The sequence below is a fragment of the Helianthus annuus genome, chromosome 2, assembly GCF_002127325.2.
Source record: "Helianthus annuus cultivar XRQ/B chromosome 2, HanXRQr2.0-SUNRISE, whole genome shotgun sequence".
Taxonomy (NCBI): Eukaryota; Viridiplantae; Streptophyta; class Magnoliopsida; order Asterales; family Asteraceae; genus Helianthus; species Helianthus annuus.
Genome location: NC_035434.2, coordinates 150,944,162 through 150,957,403, shown reverse-complemented (window position 1 = coordinate 150,957,403; position 13,242 = coordinate 150,944,162). Strand labels below are relative to the sequence as shown.

Sequence of the window (13,242 nt, the reverse complement as noted above, 5' to 3'; positions counted from 1 at the left end):
TATTTGAATAGACCCGATTTCAAACCAATTTAAACTAATCGTATTCAAATTAGTTTTTGTGTATCTTATTGGAGTCGAATTTGAATTCAGTTTATTATTTTTCAAATATGAATAACGCAATTTAAATAACTTAAAACCGATTCTATAAACACCCCTATGCCTTACACACAAGTTAGCTCGATTATGTATTGAAAGAAGGCGAGTTTCTCGTTGTTGCATAGTTGTATACAACAACGAGGAGACCAAACAAATGTAGATCGGATGTAAACGAATCATCCGAGTTTCATGAGGATTCAAAGCATAACGAACAACTGCATTATTAAGCTAAATTCAAGACCAATACACCAAGACAAATATCAATTTTCAAGAACTAATCCACCATTCTTCCAGGCTCAAGTCAATGCAAAGGGAAAATTGCATTGCTATTCTGCCTTAACATACCCATTGATGATGATGCCGAATTCCCAACATCTTTAAATGGAGATCTCACCAAATGACACCCTTTTCGGCTCCCATCACTTAAGATTTCATTATTGTTCGACGGGTTTTCCTTCAACTGCGAAATCAATATCCGTTTCTCCCTTGCAAGTTGTTTCCCGAGTGACAATGGTTGCGAGTCTTTCTTACAACTTACATCATCACATTGTCCCTTCATTCGACAACTCAACCCGTTCTTTGTCTCCCGTTCGATTTGTTTACTTAACGAAAGAATAACCTTTTTGGGTGATGAGTCGATTCCTTTCACTTGATCTTTCTTCAACTTTTCAAGCTCACCCTTCACCAAAGTAACCTCGTTTTGAAGCGCGTCAGCCTTAGTTTCACACGCGACAGCCTTGTCTCTCCATTCCTCAACCTTAAACCAACAAAACAAACAATTCAACATTTGTACAACATATAATCTGACACATACAAACACACGAGAGCGAGCACGCTTACTTCAGTCATGAGGGATTGAATTTCTTTATTGGAGACGAGAGCTTGAGTCTCCCAAAAGTCTTTGGAAGTTTGAAGCTCTTCCATTTCTTGTCTCAACTGCCCAAGCATCTCCTGCATTTGCGACCATTGTTCGGTGTCTGCTCTCACTTGCTCCGACATCCGCTTCACTAACAACTTGCACCGGCCCGAGCATTTGTTTCCGGCTTCTTGTAACACTAATGGGTCCTGTCACAAATAGTAGTTTCTTGATTTACATTTTACATCTAGAAAAATAATAAAATGTGATCATTTTTCTCAAGAAAGGTTACTACCTTTGCTTGATTAGAGAATCTATTGGAGAAAGACAAATGGTCACTAAAATCGATTCGATTCGAAGTAGAAGCAGAACTAGCAACCGAATTGTTGATGATTGATCTATAATCTTTCTCCATCTGATCTAGAATTCCCTTTGACTTTTGTGTCCCGATGCTCACATCAGTTGACTTATTTTGACTTTTACAAGTCAAAACTGAGCAGTCTCCATTGACTTCTTCAACATTATAGCTACTTTGCAACTCCTCTAGTTTCTTTGTTAACTCTTTCATTTCTTCCTCCAACACCACTTCCATGTTCTTCCCTTCACAAAGCTTCTTTCTTCCCTATAAAACATTTGGTGCATTAGCTACTTATATTTTTTTATTTTTTTTTATGGAAAAAAAAATCATAAGTCCGTCACCTTTAGCAACCCAAATGAACAAATTAAGATAAAGTTAACAAGAACTTACAGAAGCAACACTTTTCAAAGCAGATTTAAGAGTACGTTCGATTCGCATTCGATTCTTCTCCACCTTCTTCAACGCGGACTTCCTTTCCATCCTCAAGAAGTTACACTCGGCCCGCAACACCTCCGCCTGAAACCTCCATCTCTCCGCAGCCAACCGCTCACCACCTTCATCCTCCTCCATCACCTCCTCCGCTTCCACACGCTCTCTCCTCGTCGTCGAACCCGAAAACTCTGTATCCACTCCAAACAAACTCTCCAACTTTCCCTTATAGTTATAAGTATCCACCACCTCAGACTGTTGTTGTTTTTGTTTATTATTATGGCTTCTTGTTTTTCTACTGCGAGAACTATGGGTTGTAGGTAAGTTTATGATTTTTGGGGTAGGGGGTAGGGGTGAAGTGTGCCATTTGACTCGTCTAGCTCTTGTTGACATTGTTGACTTGTGTTTTCTCTAATGACCACGTAGGGTTGTTGGCTTTTTGGGGTATAAATAAGGTGGTTTGAGTGTGGGGAGAGAAGGTGGCGTGCAGTGGAACCTCGTAAGAAGGAAAGAACATGGATTTGAATTGAATTTGGTAATTTAATGCCAATGATCTCTAGATCAAGTGGTGGAGGGCTTGCATTTCTCTTGAGAGATGCAAGTTCGACTCCCACTTGGTGCAGAGTGAGGCATTGGTGGGCAATGATAGGAGACCCAGGGAAACCTGGGTTGGATCCTTGAGCCAAACGGGTTTTACTGGTAATTTCACCGTCGTGCCTACGGGCGGGTGGGTTACCGGGTTTTCCCCGGAATTGGTGGTGGACTCGGGTTACTCTCGGAGTACTCCGTTTGTCCAGTGGGTGCCCCGAGAGTACTCGGGATTGAGTTTGTTGGCCGTTCAAAAAAAAAAAAAAAAAAATTTGGTAATTTAATATGGTTTGGTTCATATGGAGGTTTTTTGTGGTTTGTTGTTGTGAGAAATCCGAGGAAGAAACAAGTTGACGGCACTCAACAGAGAAACTGGAAAGTAGGGACGGGGATGCCACGGAGCATCATGCATTAAGACCATGTGTAGTGGTAGAGGGTTATAATGCCCCCACCATGGGGCATTATACGACACGTAGCGTCCTAATCAGCAAGGGGGCATTATAGCAAAAGTGGTGTAGTGTGGCATTATGCCAATAACCCCCATTCAAACATTTTACAATCATTTCACCATTATTTTTTTTAATTTAAAACATAAAAAAAAACTTCATTAATTTAAAAATAAAATTACATTACTTGAAATAAAAATAAAAAAAAAAACTGAAAAAAAACAGAAAAAAAGCTGAAAAACAGAAAATAAAAAAAAAACAGAAAAAAATAAAAAAAAAACAGAAAAAATAAACTTAAAAAAAATAACATGATCTAGAGTCCATATTTTTCTCTAATTTTTTGGCGACGCATTTGCGCAAGGATCAACGCATCGCCTTGTAGGTGGTCGATAGGTTTGGACAAAAACTCGATGTCCTTTTCCATTTGCCTCGCCTCTTGCATCTCGTTAAATTTTTTGGTTTCGGCCACTCGTTCCTTCATAATCTCATAACGTTGGTGGCCGAGGTCGCGAATGTCTTGGAGACGACGGTTCATCTCCTCGAAATCATCCTTTAACTCGAGATCGGAAGACGACTCGACCATTTTTTTCCCGGTTCCCTTTCTTCTACCGGTGGGTCGGACCAACTCTTCTTGAATTCCCTCATCAACGTCCACCGCCTCATTTAAATCAACATTGTGGGCATCCGATGTCGGAGTTGACGGGTCAACGGAGGATGATGTTTTTGACCTTTTAGCCCGACGTCTACTACTAGACGTCATTGGATTAACTACCGCCCACTTTGGACTTTTTCGTAGTAGCTCCCAACACTTATAGTACGTGAAAGGGTATTTTGTCCTCTCGTACTCCTCCAAACTCTTCGTTAAAATCCCAACGTCACCTTCACCGCTCGGCCGATTATCGTAGTTACGTTGGAAGACTTCTTGGAACCCATGACACTTGTTGTTGATGTCGGTCCATTTGCTAGAAATGGAGTCTTTGTCCCGATGTTCGCCTTGACCCCACGTGCTAAAGAAGAGTGCACGAACCCTATCCCAAAAGACCGGGCCCGTTTGAAAGTTTGCTACAAAAATAAAAAAAATAATAAGTTGTTTGTTAAAAAATAAAGTAACAAAATAAGTAAAATAATATTTATATAAAATAGTTACCGGTCTCTTCGTCCTCCGAAATGTCGACAAACGCCCGAGTCAACGCGTATTCCTCTTCTTTCGTCCATTTAATGATATTTTTTGTACGCCGCGGTGCGTCCTTATCCTTCTTCTTATGCGACCTTTTGCTGCGTTTCGATGTTTCTTGCACCGGTTCGGGTTGCGTCTCCGGTACGACTTCCACATCGGGTTCGGCTTCGGGTTGTGACGGTTGAGACCCGCCGGCTTGACCATAGCCGAAAGTGGGAGGAACAAACGGAGGGGCGCCACTCAAGTAAGCCGCGTAAGTTAAAAGGCTCGGGTCCATGTCTTGAAGGTTGTACGGGGTTTGCGGTTGGGTTGTGTTCGGGTTTGCGGGTCTAGCGGGGACACCAAAAGGAGGGCGGTATGGATGCATGATTGTATAAAAATTAGAAGAAAGTGGGTTTTTTTTTTTATAAAAAATAGAAGAAAGTGGGAGAGAAAGTGGAAGAGAAAGTGAGTTTTTTTATAAAAAAAAAGGTGTGAATGTGGGGTATATATTTATAGTGGGAACATTTTAAATTAAAAAAAAAAAATAAAGAATGTTACCGTTTGAGAACGGTCAAAAAGTGGGCCCCCATCTCATTTTAAGCGTTATATTTAAAACGCCGGGGGGATTTTTTCGAAAATCACGCCCCAAAACGCCCCCTGTAATGGGGGGTTGGGCGTTATTGGGCGTTTTGGGGCAATTTTTTTAAAAAAAAAACGCCCCACTACGGGCGGTCTAATTGTCAAATACTTTTTTTAGGAAAAGTTTAACACTAGGAACTAATTCCCTATAGTTATGGCTTTGGTATCAATCTGTCACACCCCAACCGATGGCGGAAATATCGGGGTGCGGCACTAAGCGTTCAGATTGCTCAAAAGTTTCCATAACACCAAATATTTCAATATAGATTAAATAGGTTCAAACATTGTCTAAATCCAACCAAATCAACCACCACAACATTTATCAAGAATTACATCAAGTTTCAAATATTGTTCATAACTTATTTTCCTAGGCGAGTTTCTAACCATCATCCTAGCTTGATTTCGGACTCCAGTATTCTATCAGCCTACAACATGTATTAAAATAAAGTCATACAACAATGTACTGGCGAGTATACAAGTTTGAGTATATAGCATAATAGTTTAAAAGACTCATATCCATCATGTAAACGATAAAATAGTTTCAGCCATGCCAGTGTTCGAAGTCCAAGTGATAGCCCAAGTGTCCCGATGCATTTACCACTTTCTAAAGAATCAAGTAAAGCAAATAGAATCCTCCTAACAATACCCCCGAGAATAATGGGGAGGTGCATCTTCCTATAGCGCTACTATTGTTAAGGCGGAACTACACACAAGGATTAAACGCTCACATAGCATAAAGAATCAAGAATCAAGAATCTAAAAGTATCAAGTTTCACATTCACAGAGGATAGAGTTAGATTCAAATAGTTTCAAGTTTCATAGAATACATGTTGCATCCCAAAAGTTTAAAAGCGAAAAGAGATCGAGTATACTCACAGTGGGTGCTAAGTATCGACACCTACTACTTGGATTAAAGGGAGCTCTGAATTAGCCTGATTATAGTTTAATAGGTAAGCGTCGGACAGAAATAACGAGAATCGTGCAAAGTGTTGGATCAGTCTTCTGATCGGATGGCCATCCGGACGGATGGTCATCCGGTTGGATGACATATAAATGGGACGGATCACCATCCGATCGGATGGTCATCCGGATGGATGGCCATTTGATCGAATGGTCATTCGATCAAAATAGTGTGTTTCCAAAATGTTTATCTTTTGAAGTTTTCATTGTAGCAAGATACCAAATCATTCGATCGGATGGTCATCCGATCGGATGACCGTTCGGCCGAATGACCCTTCGAGTATAAGTTTCAAAGTTCAAAGTTTCTGATTTAAAATAGTTAAGTGTTGAAGGTTGTAAGACACATGTCACTCGATCGGATGGTTGTTCGATCGGGCAGCAGTCCGATCGGATCGCCATTCAACTGCAATGATCTTGTTCCTTTTGCAACCTTGTAAAGTTTCTAAGTTTTGAGTTTAACGGTGACGACACGGTACGTACTGAGACGACGGAAAACACATCAAGGCTCAGCCTGTCTGATCAGATGGGAATCACCCCGTCCGATCAGGTCCTGTTCTTGACGGTGCTCATGTCCGAATCCGTATTCCGGTCATCTTCTCCGGTGATAATCCATTTCCAAGCCGACTCCAGAATAATCATCAAGTCTACAGCCCGTTTAGGTCCGGATTCCACCGTTTTTAGGCAACAAGTTTAAGAAAGTTTGAAGATAAACACGAAATTGACTGAAAAACCTTGATTTAGTAAAGATTCGGTGTAAAAGCACATGAAATCCCTTAGATCTGAGCTAAAGCTTGACGGGAATGACATCACAAGCCGTTTGTACAAACCGCTATGATGACGTCATCCTCAAGAGCTCGAATCTTAGATATTTCATGGTGAAAAGTGTGATTTCGAGGAAGAATCATGTAGAGAATAGTGGAATGATCAAAGTTGTACAAGAATCTAAGAGGAAACTTACAAGAATCGGCCTAGAATCGAAGAAAAGTGCTCAAGACTGAGAGTGCGTGCGTCTGGATCGGAGGGCTCTGTCACATCAGTGAGGAATGATGTGACAGGTCCTATTTATAGTGTCAGAGAGGAGGTAAGGTGGTGTAAGTGGACTGATCGGATGGCTGTTCGGTCGAATGGCCCTCCGACCGGATGGTCATCCGATCGGATGTCCATTCGGACAGTCCAGTCCGTTTTGCAACTTTTCCGTGTTTGGTTCGTTTTGCGAGTTAGATTAAGCGTTGTGTTGCGTATTATTGTACAATATTATCACATAACAAGATTATTTAATTAACACAAAAGTTTCCAAGTTTCCGAGTTTACATAAGTATCAAGTCTCTAGTATCCCGTTTAACCAAGTCTTAAGTTTCACGAGTCTCAAGAGTCAAGTATCAAGTTTCTAGTTTCAAGAATCAAGCCTCAAGTGTCAAGAAGCAAGTTTCAAAGTATCAAGTATCTAGCGTTAAGTATCAAGATTCAAGTATCAAGGGTCAAGTATCAAGAATCTAGTTTTAAGAATCAAGCATCTAGAATTGAGTATCAAGTCTCATAGTATTAAGATTCGCAAAGTTTCAAGTATCATCCAAGTTTCAAGACTCAAGTATCAAAGCTTCAGGATTCATAAAGTGTCAAAAATGTGAAGTTTACATAGTATAGGGGCCAATATTGTCAAAAGCTAAAAGTTCAGGGGCGCGGGGCGTTACATTGAAGGTGACGGTGGTGGTGGTGGGTTTACAGTGGAGGTGGAGGTGGTGGATTTACGATGGTGGGTTGAAGGTGACAGTGGTTGTGGTGGGTTGAAGGTGACGGTGGTGGTGGGTTTACGGTGGAGATGGAGACAGCAGGTTGAAGGTGACGGTGGAGGTGGTGGTGGTTAAAGGAGGAAGAAGGTGAGGGGTGGACCCCATTGTTTTTTTTTTTTTTTTTTAATATTTTCTAAGTGTTTTTGGTTTTTAGTTCAAAGACAATCTAGTCATTTAACACATACTTAACTCAGATATTTAACATAAGTTAGTGATGAGGATCACATGAGTGCAAAAATTACACCCACCGGGATCAAGTGTGTAATTATTGAAAACTTGGAACCAAGTCTGCAATATCTACAAACCACAAGAACCAACCTGGCATTTAACTTTTTTTAACCATACCTTTCATTAACAGTAAAATAAAACTAGCAAATCGCTAACACGGGAACAACAAACAACGAAAATGACAAAAAGACAAACTTACATAACAAAATCCAAATTCCTCTATTTGATTCAATCAATCCCGAGCGATTCCTAACCCAAAAAAAACTAAGGTAGCGTTCGTTTCATGGAATGGAATGGAATGGAATTAGGAAGTTTTTCTTTGTAAAATTGATCTTGGTTGGCGGAGGGAGGAATTTGAAATCCCATGAATTTCTTTAATCAATGAAATTTGTGACTATTTCAACATTCCTTAGAAATCCTTCACTCAAATGAAGGAATGGAATGGAATGTTGAAATAGTCACAAATTTCATTGATTAAAGAAATTCATGGGATTTCAAATTCCTCCCTCCCCCAACCAAGATCAATTTTACAAAGAAAAACTTCCTAATTCCATTCCATTCCATTCCATGAAACGAACGCTACCTAAGAGTCTTGATTTCCCCCGCGATATTTAGAATCTCCACCGGTTCATTAAAAAGATACACATTTTCATTTTTAATTATATGTTTAAGAAGTTATATATCATGATTAAAAGATGGTAGAAAGGGACCAAGTGGCGGATCTATATTATCTCCAGGAGGTGCACAGGCACCCTTTGAGATTCAACTCAGTAGAAGAAAATTTTCCGCTTTTTTAAGAAGACCCCTTTGCAAATCAATTGGAGGACCCCTGCCATCTACGAACCGAGAGAAAAAGAAAAGGAAACTAAATAAATACGAGGAGAAAGCTTGAAGGAAGCTTTAATGGAGAAATTATGGGGATAGTGAAGTAAAAACTGAAAAGGGTAAAAACAGAGAAAGAGAGGCGGCAGGGGGAAGAAAATGTCAATATTTCTAGCTTTAAACTCTAATATTTGAAGTTTTAAGCTATCCCCCTTTAATTTAAGAAAAAAAAAATACAAAATACACCTTTAGGTTTGATGTAACTTTTAAACAACCATATAGTTAAGATCTTATATTACTATATAGGTATTAATAAATAATAACTATTTAAATTAGGTAGATGAGTGATGGGTGAATTATTTTTCTTCAACTCGTTTTGACTCGACTTGTTTTAGACGACCCGTTTTGACCTGACTTGATTTATGCCGACCGGTACTTTTTGCACTTCCTCACAAAAAACTTTGGATCCGCCACTATTGGGACCGTTTGTTTAATTCAAAATGAATCAAACAGGTTTGATCTAATGGTACTGAAATTAGAGAGAAATCAATTACGGAGCTCAAAATGCCATCACTATCATCAACTTAATTACTCATACAATACAAATGTACTCCTATTTACAATTTATATAGTCATCACTATGATCAACTCACCGATTGTTAATGGCAATTTAGATGTATACTTTCAATTAAAAACATTGTGTGGTCATCTAAGAATTGGATCGTGTAACCTCGTTTGTTACCAAATGGAAATAATATAGACATGACTCGTTGAACTACTTGATTCGATATAAAATGAAAAGATAAATAATTTGAATGTGATAGTTAACGATCCTGAACCAAATAATGTCACTGGTTAAATATTCACCTAATACAATTACCAGTTCTAGGTTTTAAGAAAACAATAGTTTCAGCGATTAATGATAAATGAACCAATGACAAACAAGAAATCAATCTCAATTGTTGATGATTACAAATCAAATAACTCATGAAATCATATTGAAATTTAATACCTCGAAATTGTTTAATCAATCCAAGTAAACATAAAGATTTGACTAACCAAATGATTAGAACAAAACATAAATCCAAAAGTAGGTAAGAACAGGTTGATCACAATTACTAATTATACTAACCCTACACCAAGAGATTATCACGGAAGCCTTACATCTTTAGTGATTGATCTTGATTATTCATGTTTTCATGTTTGATTTCATCTTTTGAATGATTAATTGAAGCTTTTAAATCACCCAAAATAGTCCACCATCGCCTCCTAGCCTCTAGGGTCAGCTCCTAGTCGAATCCCTTAGTTTCCGGGCGTCATAGGCTCAAATAGGCAAAAGTTAGGTTTTCAGCGTCAACGGTACAATCCGTATCGTTTTAAGTGGGTAGGACCCGTACTTGGGTTGTTTTTGGATCCAAAACATCCAAGGTTAGTATATTATGGTTCCCGTAACTCATTTTCAAGCCTGAGATATGCCCATTTGAAGTTTGGAATCCTTTCTTTGGACCCTTCTTGCCCAATTTATGATTTCGGCTACGGGTTTTCATCCAAACTCTTCATGAACACCATGCAAACCTATATTCGCCTACAAAACATAAACCATCTCCAAGAAGTGTGTTCCAAATCATAGTTTCACATAAAACTATCAAATTACACACTTTAAATGATAGAAATCTACCCGAACATCAAACAACTTAAATTAGGATTTTAAAGAAGAACATGTATATTGCGCGCTTGGTAACTAATCGCTCCATTTTGCGCGCACATAGTATAGATTGCGCCTTATAGCTTATATTTCTTTGTATAGACGTAAAGTGTATTTCGTTTGACCCATTACCCAATGTCATGCCCACACAATGTTGTCACACATATAGTATAGTGAAAAGTTTTGGATAGAGCAAAAACTCTCCCTAAGCGCAAATGGACTTTACACATGATAAAGTCTTGAGCACAAAGTCTACTTTATGCCTGATCATTGGTATAACTAGTGACTCATTTCACATGTGAACCTGGAACAATTTCTTATAGTGATCAAGTATCCTTTGAGGTTCAAGAAAGTAAGATTTTCACATACAATTTTCCTTTCTAGGTGAGTTTCTAAACCTTTTTACATTCTTTTTTTTGGGTTGTGTGCATACTGAATAAAATATTATAAAGATAAAGTGTATTTTTATGATATATGTGTCGAAAATGTAATGAAAAGACGTGTCTAAAGTTAGCATTCTCCGAATTACAAACCTGACAAGCTTAAAGTTTTCAAAATTTAAAGTGACAGAGTGATGAAGTGCTAAAGTATAAAGTATCCATAGTATGCATGTTGTCGCATTTGTTAACGGGTAAAGGAGACTTATTGCGACTAAGCTTAACACAAGTGTCTAAAGTTAATACCGAAGTCTCAAACAACATTTAAAGTAAACATTGTGGTCATAAATGCGTCTAAGTTAATGTAGGCGTCTAAAGTTAAGGTCCTAACCAAGGATATAGGGCATTACATGTGTGGCGTACTGATGTTTTTACAACTACGTATAGTATAGTGTATGTGTTATCGTTAATAGTAGTGTGTTACGCTTGCTTTTATTGTGTAAAGTTATGTGATGCAATGATGTGCCTTACTGCGTTTAATGTTTGCTAAAGTTTATTGTTGCCTTTTAAACTAGAACTCACTCAATGTAACTGACTTTTAATATGCATATCAGGTTATAGTATAGGTCTGATGACGAGCTTGTTGACGTTTGGGCATCAACTGAAGCTTCATTTCCCGTTTTGAACTGGCATCCTAGTTATTTTTTTTTGGTATTGTTGCCTTCTAAATTAGAACTCACTCTAACTAATATTTAATATGCACATCAGGTTATAGTATAAATCTGATGACGAGCTTGTTGACGTTTGGTCATCAGCAAAAGCTTGATTTCCCATTTTGAACTGGCATCCTAGTTATTTGTTTTTGTATTCTAGACATTTTTTACTTTTTCACATGTAGTTTTGAATGTTTTTTTTTTTGGGTTGTAAGAATCTTATTAGGGTACCCGGGGTACCCACCGAAACCCCCATCGGGGACCCCTCTTGCCGAGCGGGATGGCACCGCCGTTAAATCGGTGAGGTAGAGAGAGGGAGGAAACCGGTGGGGAGCTACCGAAGAGAGGGGGAGGAGAGAGGGAGGAGAGAGGGATGAGGGACCAATCAAAAGTTTCCTTTTTTTTTTTAAAAAAAAAAAAAAAGAAAACCAATTCACCTAAGAGAGGAGTGCCGCCATCAATTTAGGGTGTTAGGGGAGTTTAAGAGGGGAGTTGACGTGACACACGAGGATTGGTTGGGCGTAAGAGAAGGGACTCACCTCTTAGGTGAGCACCCCTTACACCCTTACTACTGCTTACCAATAACATTTAAGATTTAAAAACTATATGCTAAATAGTAAATCATCCAACAAATGAGATCTCCGGACCTCAATGCTTTATATATAAGCCCTTCAACACTCGTATTTTATTTCTTTAAACAAAAACATTGGGTGTAGTCCGTCCCTGCCCCTGTATCATGAGGTGTGTTGAGTTTTATCTAGGGGTGCAAACGAGCCGAGCTACTCGCGAGCTACTCGAGCTCAACTTGAAAAAAAGCTCGAACGAGCCGAGCTTAAACCAGCTCGAGCTCGAGCCCGAGCCTAAAAACAAGCTCGTTTACTAAACGAGCCCGAGACCGAGCTTTGCTTATCGAGCTCGAGCCGGCTCGCGAGCCTAATCGAGCTTTCTGTTTGAATATTTTTTATTAATATATAAAACATATATTTATACAATAATAATTACCATTTATATAAACATAAAAAATAACTAAATTATATATATATATATATATATAATAGTTATAATTAATATAAATTAATTAATAAATACTAAACAAATCGAGCCCGAGCCGAGCTCGAGCTTGAAAAATTACCTTCGAGCCGAGATCGAGCTTCAGAAATAAAGCTTGAATCAAGCCGAGCTCGAGCTCGAGCTTCTATATGTTAAACGAGCTCGAGCTCGAGCCTGGTCGAGCTCGGGCTCGGCTCGGCTCGTTTACACCCCTAGTTTTATCATTTTACAAAAGCAAAGTTAAAATAAACAAATTAATAAGAATTTATCGGAGTTGGGTCCTATTGGCAAAATCATAGGGTTAAGGTGTTACATCCCTTAAGGTCAAGGGTTTGAGCCCGCCAAAGACGGATTTAATGTGATTTAAGTCATTCGAAAAAATAATCTGGGACGGAAATTGAAATGTTGCACAAAATGTGTAACTTTTGCCATAGAGTTTGGTTGACTTGAAACTTATCGAAGTACATACTAACATATTACTTGACATGTATTGACTTTTAAACGAAAACAACTTTAAGTGGAGGAAAATAAAAAGCCCTAAAGAACATGTAACATATTATTGCTTTTGTCATATATTAGTCGATGACAATTTCACAGTAAGCTTTCACTAGTTAAATTTAGAGTTAAATGTGATTTTAGTCCTTGTGGTTTGGGCTATTTTGCCAGTTTAGTTTAAAGGTTTCATTTTTAACCTGTGGGTCCAAAAAGGTTTCACAGTTGCCATTTTAGTCCACTGGGTTAACTTCATCTATTTTTTCTGTTAACGAGAAGGCCAATTTGGTCATTTTGTATGTAATTCTGTTAACTAAAAGGGCAATTCAGCCATATAAAATGACCGAATTAGCCTTCTCGTTAACAGAAAAAATGGATAAAGTTAACCTAGTGGACTAAAATGGCAACTGTGAAACCTTTTTGGACCCACAGGTTAAAAATGAAACCTTTGGACTAAACTGGCAAAATGGCCCAAACCACAGGGACTAAATTAGCATTTAACTCTTAAATTTATAAGCCGAATCGTTTATTGTA

The 13,242-nt window shown here is 38.5% G+C and overlaps 1 protein-coding gene across 1 annotated transcript; it reads right to left on the bottom strand.

The window, feature by feature from the left end:
- Positions 1 to 292: 292 nt before the first annotated feature.
- LOC110906780 lies at positions 293 to 2,247 on the bottom strand. The gene is made up of 4 exons (XM_022151860.2): positions 1,701 to 2,247; positions 1,248 to 1,574; positions 937 to 1,161; positions 293 to 853 (listed from the first exon to the last, which is right to left on the bottom strand). Exons 1-4 carry the CDS (start codon positions 2,130 to 2,132, stop codon positions 398 to 400), a joined length of 1,440 nt encoding a protein of 479 aa, XP_022007552.1. The 5' UTR covers positions 2,133 to 2,247; the 3' UTR covers positions 293 to 397.
- Between the last annotated feature and the right edge of the window lie 10,995 nt (positions 2,248 to 13,242).

Excerpts from the sequence above, each read along its gene's own strand:
- LOC110906780 (XM_022151860.2), bottom strand. The coding sequence starts at position 2,132 with ATGTCAACAAGAGCTAGACGAGTCAAATGGCACACTTCACCCCTACCC. Across the intron at positions 1,162-1,247 it reads GATTCTCTAATCAAGCAAAG|GACCCATTAGTGTTACAAGA; the intron begins GTAGTAACCTTT and ends TATTTGTGACAG. Across the intron at positions 854-936 it reads TTCAATCCCTCATGACTGAA|GTTGAGGAATGGAGAGACAA; the intron begins GTAAGCGTGCTC and ends TGTTGGTTTAAG.